The 14929-nt window shown below is 43.0% G+C and overlaps 1 protein-coding gene across 3 annotated transcripts in view; it reads right to left on the bottom strand.

Annotated features, from left to right (window-relative positions):
* The window catches only part of CRLF2 (cytokine receptor like factor 2), a 37127-nt gene that overhangs the window by 8260 nt on the left and 13938 nt on the right, over positions 1-14929 (bottom strand). The window contains exons 3-5 of one of the 3 annotated variants that reach the window (XM_044287554.1): positions 9990-10126; positions 9786-9897; positions 3299-3383 (exon numbers count right to left, since the gene is read on the bottom strand). In XM_044287554.1, coding sequence (XP_044143489.1) covers positions 3299-3383; positions 9786-9897; positions 9990-10086 — 294 coding nt within the window. In that variant the 5' untranslated portion in view covers positions 10087-10126. Of the gene's footprint in view, positions 1-3298; positions 3384-9785; positions 9898-9989; positions 10189-14929 lie in introns of all 3 variants that reach the window. The other 2 variants (XM_044287553.1, XM_044287555.1) reach the window with 2 other exon arrangements.

Raw genomic sequence — 14929 nt, 5'->3', positions numbered from 1 at the left:
CTAGGAATATTAAATTGAAGGTTCCCTCTTGGAAACTGGGTCCTAGGTTTATTGGCCCTTACAAAATTGTAGCCATCATCAACCCCGTGGCTTTTCGCCTGGAGTTACCTCAGACTTTTAAAATTCATAATGTTTTTCATAAGTCGTTACTCAAAAAATATGTTCCACCTCTAGAACCATCACTGCTGCCACCCCCTCCTGTTGTCGTGGATGGTAATCTAGAATTTCAGATATCCAAAATTGTTAATTCTCGTCGGGTCCGCCGCTCTCTTCAATATCTGGTGCATTGGAGAGGTTACGGTCCCGAGGAAAGAATGTGGGTTCCTGCGTCTGAGGTAAACGCCGACAGGTTAGTTCGGGTTTTTCATGCCTCTCATCCTGAGAGACCTGGTCCTGAGTGTCCGGAGGCCCCTCGTAGAGAGGGGGGTACTGTCACGAGGGTATCAAGAACCACGCCTGACTCCGTTATACCCGGGGTCAGGAAGTCGCAGCGGTTGGCTGCACGCTCTATTTAAGATAGGGCTGTTTTCCTTATGGTAGCTTTCTGAGTTTGCTTTGCAAACCCTTTTGGCTCACTCAGGGATCCGTAGCTCTTTCTCCTCAGCTGTTCCTTGTCCAGCACTCCCAAACCTCCTTATATTCCCCTCTCACACTTCTCTGGTTGCCAGAGATAGAGCTTCCTGCCTGGACATCTATCCTGACCCACTGGAGCTGTGTTGCTGCGTTCTCTGACTGTTGATTCAGAACGCTACCCTCCGGATCCCTGTTGGACCTTTGTGGACTGCTGTGGTCGTCCACCTGGGTGTTTGTGTTTGTCTGTATTTGTCTGTCCTCTCCCTGGTGTTTCCCTCTTAGTGCAGTGGTGCGGACTAGCGATCCCACCGGCCCGTTCACTATCTAGGGCTCATTTCAGGGAAAGCCAGGGTTTAGGCACGTGATCACCGCACGGGTGAGGAACCCGTCTAGGGACGTCAGGGCAGTCAGGTGCCAGCCGCAAGGTGAGTTAGGGGTCACCACCTTTCCCTCTCCCTTGGGCAGGGCTTTCCCTGTTTTCCTCCCTGTGCGTGACACCGGTCATTACAGTCTGTCAGGCAAAAGTTCCCATTTTTAAGTGTTCCCTAAAAATATACCTTCTAAGGAAAATATCTGTTTCCTAGTAGTACTATCCCATTACCTGTTTTACCTGGGCACATATTGAAAACTACAATAAGGACTCGCTCACAGAGCTGTAGAAAGGATTTATGCTGCATAGGTAAATGCACAATTCACTGCAAAAATGCCCCAAAATGATACGCAACTGACAATACTAGCTAATTCCTCAGACCGATGTTAAAAGCTGAGAACTTTGCCAATATCTTCCAGGCAGGAACATATTGCAGCCCCTCATGCACCACGTCACGGTGTCTCAGCACGCATGGGGTCCTACCACTCACTGCCAGTGGTGTGTGAACAGGGTCTGAACAGTGCTGCAAACCATCCGTCAAACTGACAAATGCCATCAGTTTGCGTCCGTATTGCCGGATCCGGCAGGCAGTTCCGGCGACGGAACTACCTGCCGAAATCCTCTGCCACAAGTGAGAAAGTACCCTAAGACGGAAGTAAAAACGGAAGCCTTTAAGAGGCATTCCATTTTAATCCTTCATAATACAAGTCTATGAGCTGCAGAATGGATCTGTCCTGGTTTCCATTATGGAGGAGTCCAGTCCTGCATAACGGAAACCAGGACGGATCCATTCTGCTTTCCATAGGCTTGTATTATGACGGAATGCAAATCAGAAGCCTTTAAGAGGCATTCCGTTTTGCTTTCCGTCATAATAGAAGTCTATAGGAATCATAACGGATCCGTCCGTGTTTTCCTTCTTGCATAACGGGAACCAGACCGATTCGCAAATAGACTTCTATTATGACGGATCAAAACGGAATGCCTTGTTATAACAGAAAGCCATAACGGAATCCATAACACTGATGTGAACCCATCCTTACATAAATTTTTGCTATAATTTAATCAATACAATTTCAGTGATTTCGGATGCTCAAAATAACCGATTCAAGCAAATTGAGTTTAAAACAGATCAATTTTTATGCTCCTCTGTAGGTACAGAAATACAGAAAACACAATGGTTGTTCTTCTTAAAGGGGCTGTCCAAGATAATAAAAAATCTTGGACAAGACCTAAAATGGCTTGTATACTCACTAAGCACCCATTCACGTGACTGTATATTTCTGTCCACATCCGTGATGCAGACCCAGTAATTTCAATGGGGCCGCAAAAGATGTGGACAGCACAACGTGTACTATCAGAATCTGTACTTCTATTCTGTGGCCCCCGCAAAAAAGATAGAACAAGTCCTATTCTTGGCCACAATTACGGACAAGAATAGGCTTTTCTACTACACGGGAAAGACTATCTGATCTGCAAAATGCAGAATGCACACGGCCGGTATCTGTGTTTTGCAGATCTGTAATTTGCAGACTGCAAAAATATATACATCCTTGAGAATGAGCCCTTATACTCACCCCTTGTGAAGAACTGTTCTCTACATTACTTGCCCAGCTCTCCTGCTGTTTGCAAAGAACAGCAGTGACGTGCCTGGATACCACACATGACCACTGCAGCCAATCACTGTCCTCAGCAATAAACAGCTGAGGACAGTGATTGGCTGCAGAGGTCACATGTCGTATCCATGTACGTCACTGCTACTATTGCAAACAAATAGCAAAAGGAGAACTGGGCACGTTTTGTAGAGAACGGTGCTTGACAAGGGGTGAGTATAAAAATGTTTTTATTTTAAATCATTTTAGGATTTGTCAGAGATTATTAACTATGTTCACAAACCTTTAAATAGCAATGATAGTGCTGGCTGTGCAGTAGTAAAAGTGCACCTGTGGCCTCCCACTACTCATTTACAATAAAAGGCATCAGCAGGACGTGATGTGGTAACATAATACATAATTAAAGGGGATCTGTCAGCTTAATATGCTGTCCTATGTAAGGCAACATATTACAACTACAGTTAATATGTTCTATTAGTAGCCAAAACAAGACATTTTGAGTACTAAAAGACTGAAAGAATACACTGGGCACATAGTTTATGGATCCTGTATATTCAAGAGGAGAGCTCCCGCGCCTCTCCCCGCCACTCATACACAGCTGCCTGTCAATCACTGGCCTGAAGGCGTGACCTATTGTAAGCTAATATTGCTAAATATATAAAGTTTAATAAGGAAACATACTGAAAATATAATGCATTGTACAGTATATTCATACATGGTGTACTTGTTATTCAATAAATGTTACCTGCAAGTATCCATTGTGACTGTCAAATAAGTCATGAAATGAATTCTTTGGATCAGGTACAATAGGAAATATAAATTTCTTCATTCTGTTGAAAGAACACCCACAGAAATAGGCAATTTAGACATTATGAAAAACACCTCAGCCTTTATCTTATCCAGACATGGGAGCAATCTCTAATGAAACTGAGACTTCCTCTCTGTGAGGTGTGCAGAACATGGCTCTATCTGATCTCACAGACTGCACGGTACAGTACTATATAAGGACATTAATAAAGACTATTAGAAAGCTTAATTTCATTTTTATATTTTTAAGAGTGAGACAAATGGAGGGGGTTGGGCACTACTGGCTGAGGTAGTGAATGTATACCGTAGTCTGCTTTTATACCCACTAAAGGTTTGAACAATGGGCAATTCTGTGGTTAACAATACTTCATCATTGTGTAATTTATAGGAATCTTAGCTATGTTTTAGGGTGTTGCCAAAGGTCGCAGCTGTGCTGCATTTTTGAAGCCGTAAAAAATTCACCCAAAAAATGCATGTGGTTTTGGTATCAACATATCTGCATTTATGGTGTATTTACTTCGCGCAAAGGAAAACACACAGCAGAACTGAATTCTTAATTATTAATAATTACAAAACATAGTTAAGGTGGAATTACACGTCTGACAATCTGCTTAATGTGCTGCTGATCACCCGATGAACGAGCAAAATGTCTGTTCGTCAGGTGATCCGGCTGTTCATGCAGGCACATAAATTGTTGTTTCAAGGCAGCAGAGCATGCAGTCTAAGCAGCAATCTGCTGCCCAAAAACAATGATTCTGTATGGGGACAGGCAATCGCAATAGTGATCCCTCATCCTCATACTGTGAAGAAGATTGATGCATCTAAATACAGCAATGTCCTTCACTGAACGAGCAGCCGACTGTTGGGAAGGAATGCTTTCTTCCCAACAATCGGCTTTAGCTTGGCCAGTGTAAACCTGCCTTTACATTAAAGGGGTAGTCCGGGTTATTTTTTTGTTCTTTGTATGTTTCTAACTAATGAAATGTAAAGGCTTTACCATGCACTTACTGCATCTACAGTTGCTGCTTTCTCAGATTTAACTGATGGTCACATGACCTATGATGTCAGCTTCTCTCACTGCCCTTATGAGGTTTTGTGCACAAGCCTGAGAGATCAGATATGTGTCTGTACACAAGACACCACTGTGCTGGACGTGCCCCCACCCCCACCTCTGCACTGTAGTCTGCTCTCTCCCTGGATTCTTCAGGAAAAACTTTAACCCCTTATTTACCACAGACTCAGGGCTGAAAACTTTACTTAGTAGCTGCAGGCAGTGAGGAGACAAATGCTGGGCACAGGAGCTGACAGACTGGAGGAGTTCTGCAAAGCATCGCACAAGAACAGGTAGGGGGGAAGATCCTGTGTAAATCAGCAGAGTCATTGTGCAGCTGAGACTTGTAGTCCTACACATACAACATGCTGCTGAGTATCCCAGCAGTCAGACTTGTCACTCAAGGCAGACTTATTTACTCCCTTCCCAGAGAAAGGGGAGGGGCAGACAAAGGGCCAGAAGAGAACCAGGGAAATGAGGAAATATAATTTTTTTTGCCTAAAACTTACTTAGCTTAGCTATATATTGCTGACCATCAGATTTACAGTGCTATATATTTTTTTTTCATAACTCGAACAACCCCTTTAAGGTAATCGAAGTCTGCTGTTTGTTTTTCCTTTATTGGAAGAAAATGTTGTGTGTTTACCGCACCAAAAGTGAAGCACAGCAGCAACATACAGTACGACAGCACCTTTATTTATTTTGCATATCTAATTTGTAGCAGTAGTACACTATGAGCAAGGACCCCACGACATTCGATTGTTGCCTCTTGGATCAGGATTGTGCTTTATATCTTAAAAGATTTTACTTTTTTGTTATTTCTTTCTATGTCATGATTAAACAGTAGTTATTATGCAACATTGTTGCTATTTGTAGATACATCGTTGCTAATTTTCAAGTGCAGTTTAAAAAGTCTCAAACATGGGGTTTGCAAGTTTTTATGCCAGAAAAGTGGCATGGGGGGAATGTGCATTCCTTATACAGTAGCTGGCTAAAAATGAAGGGGTAAATTAGTGGGCCCCAAGTGTGTCTACTTTAAAACCACTGAAACTGGGGCCTGCAGACAAGCAGATTAAGTATGTCAGCCCTCTGCAAAAAAAGAAAATACTGTAGATTCTTGTGCTGTGTCTTCTTTTAAGAAAATGTACATTATATGTTGGACAATTGTTGCAAGATATGCTAATTAATGGTTTCTGTTCAGCAGAAAACTGAAGTATTAGCCAAAATGGAGAGTTTCTGCAAACAGTATTCAGCACAGGCATGTATTATATGTTTGTCCATTCAAATAAATAGGCTCCACTTAAAGGGAACTTGTCACTTTGTACATGAAGTCCTAACTCCAGACAGAAAGTTATATGATAGGATGGGTTGACTGGATTGATATATAGTTTTGTGGAAAAAGATTTAGTATTAGCTAAAGGGGTATTCCCATCACAGACAGATTGCTAGGATATGCCTCCTTTGTCTGATAGGTGCGGGTCCCACCTCACGCACCTACAATGAGAATGTGGGTCCGTCCACCATCAAGCGGTGCTCCCCTCTGCTCCCATAAAAGGGAATTGGAGCGCACCATGCACACGCGGCCCCTGCACCCATTCATTTCTATGGGTCAGACAGAAAGATCCAAGCCAGAGCTCGGCTATTTTTGGCGGCCCCATAGAAATAAATGGAGGGCGGCTGTGCACCCTCCGTTCATTTCTCCGCTCCGTTCTCATTGTAGGTGCGGGTCCCAGAGGTGCGACCTGCATCTATCCGACAATGGGGGCATATCCTAGCGATATGCCCCCATTGTCTGAGATAGGAAAACCCCTATAAATTGTATTCATTTAAAGGGTTTCTGTTATCAGAAAAATCATAACTGTCTGACTTATATCTCCCTGCCTGCCGCCATCCGTGCTAAATAATGACTTTTATAATATGCAAATGAGCCTCTACGTGTTAGTGGGGCAGCACCTTGCTGCAGCACCTAAAGGCTCCATCCTCACACCGTTTTCGCCCTTGTAAAGGTGATTGACATCCTCGGTCTCCTCCATGCCCTGCAAACCCCGCGCCTGCACCGTCCATTCTAGTATTAGGCGCAGGCGCAGTGAGTGAAGGACGCTTGCCTGCTGCAGTCCTTCGCTAACTGCGCCTAATACTAAAATGGACTGCGCAGGTGCGTGATTTGCGGGTTGAGGAGACCGAGAATGTCAATCACCTTTACAAGGGCGAAAACGGTGAGAGGACGGAGCCTCTAGGTGCTGCAGCAATGCCCCACTAACACGTAGAGGCTCATTTGCTTATTATAAAAGTCATTATTTAGCACGGACAGCGGCAGTCAGGGACATAGGTCAGACAGTTATGTTCTGCTGACATCGCTAATGTCAGCCAGCTACATACCGATTTTTCTGATGACAGAAACCCTTTAAATCCCTTTACATTGTGGGCTTAGGGGTCAAGAAGGTGGACGAGCAGTAATCGACAGCTATCTCTGTATGCACATTTCTACAGGAAAGGCTGTCAGTCACTTAGTAGGAGCACTTGATGGAATCCTAAGCTTGGAAAGAGAAGAGATATAAATGAATGAAATACAAGCAATCCTGAAACTTTTTCCACAGAACTGTACAGGTGAAACTCGAAAAATTTGAATATAATGCAAAATTCATTTATTTCAGTAATGCAACTTAAAAGGTGAAACTAATATATGAGATATAAATGTAAAAACACAAAATGCAATCGCACTCTACAACCAGCACTCTGCCCTGCCTTTATGCTGGATGTTGAATAAGGCATTGGTGTACATTTTGGCCAAAGCGTAATAAGCCACTCACCACGTCAAGGTCGCCTTCATGAGTGGTCCCTAACACTAGTTCCTACCTTTTATGGGCCATGACAGCCACATAAAGTCCAGGGAGCGCAGGCACAGCATGCACGCCAAGCACACTCTGCTTTTAACCCCGTCCGGTGCCATTACAGCTTTCAACGGATCCAGGGATGCAAGTACCCACATGCATGCTGAGCCCACTATATACTTCTCCTGGAGCCTTATGGCTACTGGTAGGTGCTGTATAAGCAGACTCAGTTTTATACTGACTTTAAAACCAGCCTCCAGGGGGCAGATTAACTGGACAGGTGTGCTTGACTGCTTGGAGAACGCCACGCCTCCAATACGTACTACAAAGAGAAAAATATGGAAAATTCAGCCCGCCATAAGGCTCCAGGAGAAGTATATAGTGGGCTCAGCATGCATGTGGGTACTTGCATCCCTGGATCCGTTGAAAGCTGTAATGGCACCGGACGGGGTTAAAAGCAGAGTGTGCTTGGCGTGCATGCTGTGCCTGCGCTCCCTGGACTTTATGTGGCTGTCATGGCCCATAAAAGGTAGGAACTAGTGTTAGGGACCACTCATGAAGGCGACCTTGACGTGGTGAGTGGCTTATTACGCTTTGGCCAAAATGTACACCAATGCCTTATTCAACATCCAGCATAAAGGCAGGGCAGAGTGCTGGTTGTAGAGTGCGATTGCATTTTGTGTTTTTACATTTATATCTCTATTTCGCCACAGCAATCTGCACCTGCTAGGGGTTGTGCGGGCTGAATTTTCCATATTTTTCTCTTTGTAGTACGTATTGGAGGCGTGGCGTTCTCCAAGCAGTCAAGCACACCTGTCCAGTTAATCTGCCCCCTGGAGGCTGGTTTTAAAGTCAGTATAAAACTGAGTCTGCTTATACAGCACCTACCAGTAGCCATAAGGCTCCAGGAGAAGTATATAGTGGGCTCAGCATGCATGTGGGTACTTGCATCCCTGGATCCGTTGAAAGCTGTAATGGCACCGGACGGGGTTAAAAGCAGAGTGTGCTTGGCGTGCATGCTGTGCCTGCGCTCCCTGACTTTATGTGGCTGTCATGGCCCATAAAAGGTAGGAACTAGTGTTAGGGACCACTCATGAAGGCGACCTTGACGTGGTGAGTGGCTTATTACGCTTTGGCCAAAATGTACACCAATGCCTTATTCAACATCCAGCATAAAGGCAGGGCAGAGTGCTGGTTGTAGAGTGCGATTGCATTTTGTGTTTTTACATTTATATCTCTATTTCGCCACAGCAATCTGCACCTGCTAGGGGTTGTGCGGGCTGAATTTTCCATATTTTTCTCTTTCTAATATATGAGATAGACTCATCACATGCAAAGCGAGATATTTCAAGCCTTTATTTCAAGCCTTTACTGAAATCAATGGACTTTTGCACGATATTCAAATTTTTTGAGTTTCACCTGTATATCAGGTTAGCTTCTCCTGCTCTATTACCTGACGCCTTCTCCTGCAGCTTAGATGCCATGTTCCATATGACAAGCTCCCTTTAATACTGAATGCTTGGCTATCATGGACTGCCAAGATCACTGCAAACCTGTGTTGTCAGGATAACCCTTTTAACCCCTTGTATAATATTGTTTAGTTAAAGCCGATCTACCCGGTCTCCTATTGTACATTTCTCTCCTGTGTTTATGCATTTGCCCATAAAACTTAGGCCCCTTTCACACGGGCGAGAATTCCGCACGGGTGCAATACGTGAGGTGAACGCATTGCCCCCGCACTGAATCCGGACCCATTCACTTCAATGGGGCTGTTCAGATGAGCGGTGATTTTCACGCATCACTTGTGCGTTGCGTGAAAATCGCAGTATGTTCTATATTCTGCGTTTTTCACACAGCACAGGCCCCATAGAAATGAATGGGGCTGCGTGAAAATCGCAAGCATCCGCAAGCATGTGCAGATGCAGTGCAATTTTCACGCATGGTTGCTAGGAGATGATAGGGATGAGCAACCCCATTAAAGTCTAATCACTGCATTATTTTCCCTTATAACATGGTTATAAGGGATAATAATAGCATTCTTAATACAGAATGCATAGTACAATAGGGCTGGAGGGGTTAAAAAAATAAATAAATGAACTCACCTCATCCGATTGATCGCGCAGCTGGCATCGTCTTCTTGCTTCTTCTTTCAGGACCTGCAAAAGGACCTTTGATGACATAATCTTCTATCTTTATTCAGCAGGACCTGCGCTGACGTCACCGCGCTCACCACGTGCCCGGGTTCAGGTCTGGGTACCACATTCAGTTTTTTCTCACGCGTGTGCAAAACTGAACATCGGAACGCAATTGCAGTCAAAACTGACTGCAATTGCATGCCTACTCGTGCGGTTTTCCCGCAATGTACATGCAACGCATCCAGAGAAAATCCGGAACACCCGTGTGAAAGAGGCCTTATAGAGCTACATCACTTTTTAATAGTTTTGCCTGTTGTAAAAAAAACTTCAAAACTGAAAATGGATATTTCAAAGAACCCATTTGTTTAGCGATTTACTGCTGTAAGTAATACTTGTTCATTTACGTACCTTTCCATATTACACCTGAGAAATACTACAATAATTATGATCACAGTAGAAATGACTGAAAATGTAATGATGAAGGTCTGCACTCCGGCTGCTGCGGGCACATCACATGACTCTAATAAAGAGGAAAGAACAAATACTACATAACTTCAAAGCAATAGACCAAGACACAATGTGGTACAGAACATTATATGACGTGAATCATACCTACTAGACTGTAGTTCTTCATGAAGATGCTATTGCTCCACTCGCTTTCATATACTGACCATTTACAACCCTCTACGGTTTGAAACTGCAATTGCATATAGAAACACTTCTCTGGATCCAGGTTTGGATTGTTGAAACTGCAATGTATGTGTGTTGTTGATGAGTCCATATCATGACAATCTGAAGATGTAATAGTTCTCTAGCAAGGGGCAAAGGAACAAGAATGAAATGTGCGCAGAGACCTTGTTGACAAGCCATACTGCTTATTAGTGATGAGCGGCAGGGGCAATATTCGAATTCGCAATATTTTGCGAATATTTGGGAGAATATTTGTAATAAATTTGAGAATTTGCGATTATTTTCTTGATTGAAAAAATCGACAATGTAATATTTGCGTAATGCGTAGTCAATACAGGAGTGGGTCACTTTTCCTACATTTTTCAAGCTGCTAGAAGTTTCCTCAGACTGGAGAAAATGGTTGGCACGGCAGAACATTAGAATAACTTTATATGCAGATACTTAGAGTGCTCGAATATATTAGTGATTGCGCAAATCGGCATTTAATGTGCATATTTTTGCGCAATACGGGCAACTTCACATTTTAGAAGGTCTGACTACATATTACTGATTGGTGCACTAAGTATTGTTGTGAACTTGTGACATCACAGCACTATGTCTGTAGCATGTACAGGTCCTTCTAAAAAAATTAGCATATTGTGATAAAGTTCATTATTTTCTGTAATGTACTGATAAACATTAGACTTTCATATATTTTAGATTCATTACACACCAACTGAAGTAGTTCAAGCCTTTTATTGTTTTAATATTGATGATTTTGGCATACAGCTCATGAAAACCCAAAATTCCTATCTCAAAAAATTAGCATATCATGAAAAGGTTCTCTAAACGAGCTATTAACCTAATCATCTGAATCAACTAATTAACTCTAAACACCTGCAAAAGATTCCTGAGACTTTTAAAAACTCCCAGCCTGGTTCATTACTCAAAACCGCAATCATGGGTAAGACTGCCGACCTGACTGCTGTCCAGAAGGCCATCATTGACACCCTCAAGCAAGAGGGTAAGACACAGAAAGAAATTTCTGAACGAATAGGCTGTTCCCAGAGTGCTGTATCAAGGCGCCTCAGTGGGAAGTCTGTGGGAAGGAAAAAGTGTGGCAGAAAACGCTGCACAACGAGAAGAGGTGACCGGACCCTGAGGAAGATTGTGGAGAAGGACCGATTCCAGACCTTTGGGGACCTGCGGAAGCAGTGGACTGAGTCTGGAGTAGAAACATCCAGAGCCACCGTGTACAGGAAATGGGCTACAGGTGCCGCATTCCCCAGGTCAAGCCAATTTTGAACCAGAAACAGCGGCAGAAGCGCCTGACCTGGGCTACAGAGAAGCAGCACTGGACTGTTGCATGTCATTCGGAAATCAAGGTGCCAGAATCTGGAGGAAGACTGGGGAGAGGGATATGCCAAAATGCCTGAAGTCCAGTGTCAAGTACCCACAGTCAGTGATGGTCTGGGGTGCCATGTCAGCTGCTGGTGTTGGTCCACTGTGTTTTATCAAGGGCAGGGTCAATGCAGCTAGCTATCAGGAGATTTTGGAGCACTTCATGCATCCATCTGCTGAAAAGCTTTATGGAGATGAAGATGTCATTTTTCAGCACGACCTGGCACCTGCTCACAGCGCCAACACCACTGGTAAATGGTTTACTGACCATGGTATTACTGGGCTCAATTGGCCTGCCAACTCTCCTGACCTGAACCCCATAGAGAATCTGTGGGATATTGGGAAGAGAAAGTTGAGAGACGCAAGACCCAACACTCTGGATGAGCTTAAGGCCGCTATCGAAGCATCCTGGACCTCCATAACACCTCAGCAGTGCCACAGGCTGATTGCCTCCATGCCACGCCGCATTGAAGCAGTTATTTCTGCAAAAGGATTCCCGACCAAGTATTGAGTGCATAACTGAACATAATTATTTGAAGGTTGACTTTTTTTGTATTAAAAACACTTTTCTTTTATTGGTCGGATGAAATATGCTAATTTTTTGAGATAGGAAATTTGGGTTTTCATGAGCTGTATGCCAAAATCATCAATATTAAAACAATAAAAGGCTTGAACTACTTCAGTTGTGTGTAATGAATCTAAAATATATGAAAGTCTAATGTTTATCAGTACATTACAGAAAATAATGAACTTTATCACAATATGCTAATTTATTGAGAAGGACCTGTATATATGGACAGCAGAGCCTATCACACTACCTAACACCCTGCACTGGAACCTATCAGCTACACTATATCACTATCTAACCTACACTGACTATCTCCCACTAACTATCTGTATTATATATATAAGCTAACTAACTAACTAACTAATGTAATGAGTTTGACACACCAAAGCACAGAGCACATCAATGACACTGCTGTCTCTCATAAATGCAAAAAAATGCAGAAAATGGCTGCTGGGGAGGTTCTTATATAGAAAGGGGTAGGCTACTTTCCTATTGGTTGCTAGGGATGTTGCTAAGCTCAGACAAAGACATTGCAGCCTTCTCATTGGCCCACAAGCAAGAAGCAGGGAGGGATCATGGGATCAAGGAAAAAATCTAGAATATTCACAAATGCGAATATATTGCACTATATTCTAAATAGTCGCAAATTCTCATGGCGATATTCGCGATTAAAATTCGCGATTCGAATATTCGCGCCCAACACTACTGCTTATTATGACCCTTGAATCCCATGTTAGACTATATACTGACATGCCATAAATATAATCATATTTCAGTATATTCCTCTGTTCTTAAAGGTGATAGTCACCTTCAACACTTACAGTATATTATACATATTATATAAAGAGCATACAGAGAAAATTATCAGCAAAAAAAAGTGCTGCATGTGTGTTCATGACATCCAAAGTTTAGATTGGGCCCTTCTGTAGTCCATCATTAAAGCAGTGATGTACACACTTTCTGACCTAAAGGATGCTGTCAAGAATGAGACGCTCTTCTTTCATTCAAAGGGGTAGTCTGAGATTTTGATATTGATGGCCCACCAATGTGTCTCTAGGCCAGTGGCGGCAAACCTATGGCACGGGTGCCAGAGGCGGCACTCAGAGCCCTGTCTGTGGACACCCATGCACTGGAAAAAGTCAATGGTGTGCCAATATGCCTTAGGCCCCTTTCACAAACGCATTGCGCCTGCACAGAATCCGGAGCCATTTATTTCAATAGGGCTGTGTACATGTGCATTAGTTTTCACGCATCACTTGTTTTTTGCGTGAAAATCGCAGCATGTTCTATATTCTGTGATTTTCACGCAACGCTTGCCCCATAGAAGTGAATGGAGCTGCGTGAAAATCGCATCACATCCGCAAGCAAATGCAGATGCGATAAGTTTTTCACGGATGGTTGCTAAGAGATGTTGTTTGTATACATTCAGTTTTTTATCACGCGCGTGCAAAACACATCAAAACGCATTGCACCCGCGCGATAAAAACTGAACAACTGAACTTGCTCGCAGGCAAAACTGAATCACTTTACCTGCGAAATTGCGCAGTTTTTACTGAACGCATCCGCAACGCATTCGGACGTAATCCGGACACGCTCGTCTGCAAGGGGCCTTAGACTTTTCCTTACATTCATCAGCGCAGGGCGCACTATGAACAGGACAGGCAGCGCGCTGAATGTAGACAAGATATTATAGCTAAATGATAAAGTACATGGAAGATATACAATATTGGACTATAGTATACAGGTTAACTTGCCGTGTTGGCACTTTGCGATAAATAAGTGGGTTTTGGGTTGCAGTTTGCGCACTCGGTCTGCAAAATGTTCACCATCACTGCTCTAGGCTTTAAATACTGTAGGTCCATAGTTTATTGGCTAAACCATGGGCATATGGACATATAAAAAGGGTTCACTGTTTTTACATAATAGTGACTAAGCATTAATTACACATTGGCTCTCTCCTGGGGAAAAATAAGGAGACACAATATGACTTGAATTGCATTGTACAGCTTAGTGTAGAATACTGTGCTGTAGCACTGAATGGTGGAAAATTGTTAATGTAACAGTGGTGATGTGGTCACTGACTTTTCGACGTTTAATAAGAACAACCAGCTGCAGGAAATTGCAACATTAACTAACGTAATATCTACAATATCTATTATCAGATCTCCAAACAAATGTTGACAAAAATAAAAAAACACATGCAGTACCATATTTGAGATAAAAAGATAAGATCAAGGTAAAGAAGTTCTAAAACAAAATAGACTATATACAGAATGAAGAATAAATGTGTTAGTATTGCAGTGCCCCACTGTTAAAGCAGTGGTTCCCCTGCATCTGGAGTTGTCTGATGCATTTCCTATATTCTAACTGCAAAAGACCAAAACTGTGTTGTGATGTGTATTTCAGTTTTTGCTGTGTAAATAAGCAAATTTTTGTTAACAGGCCGTGACCACTAGCCACTAGGTGGAGCTGTATCCCTCCTTAGAATGGAGGAGTTAGAACGTTCTAGAGTCAGAACAGAGCAGTTTGAGTCAGCGAAGTGAGAGGAGCTGAGCTAGCTGAGTCAGGCTCTAGATTAAACTAGGCAAAGATAAGAAAAGAGCAAAGAATTGTGTTAGTAGCATTCCAGAAGTAAAGAGGAGGTGTGAGGATATGTACTGTGGAGAAGTGCTGTCTAAAAAGAAAGGACCCCGGAGTTTCCATAGCCCTGTATCAAGGAGATTAAAGTCTTACATAGCCTGGACACACCGTATGAGTAGACTGATCACTTGCATAGGAGAATATCCACATCCCACAAAGGACATTGTTAAAGCATACATTAACCAGCTCAGCTCCCCTAGCTTAAACCCCCTTAATGACCAGACCACTTTTTACAATTCTGCACTACACTCCTTTCACCGTTTATTGCTCGGTC

This window comes from Bufo gargarizans, chromosome 3 (assembly GCF_014858855.1).
Source record: "Bufo gargarizans isolate SCDJY-AF-19 chromosome 3, ASM1485885v1, whole genome shotgun sequence".
Lineage (NCBI taxonomy): Eukaryota > Metazoa > Chordata > Amphibia > Anura > Bufonidae > Bufo > Bufo gargarizans.
Note: the sequence above shows the minus strand (reverse complement) of the source record. Positions and strands in the feature narration are given on the sequence as shown.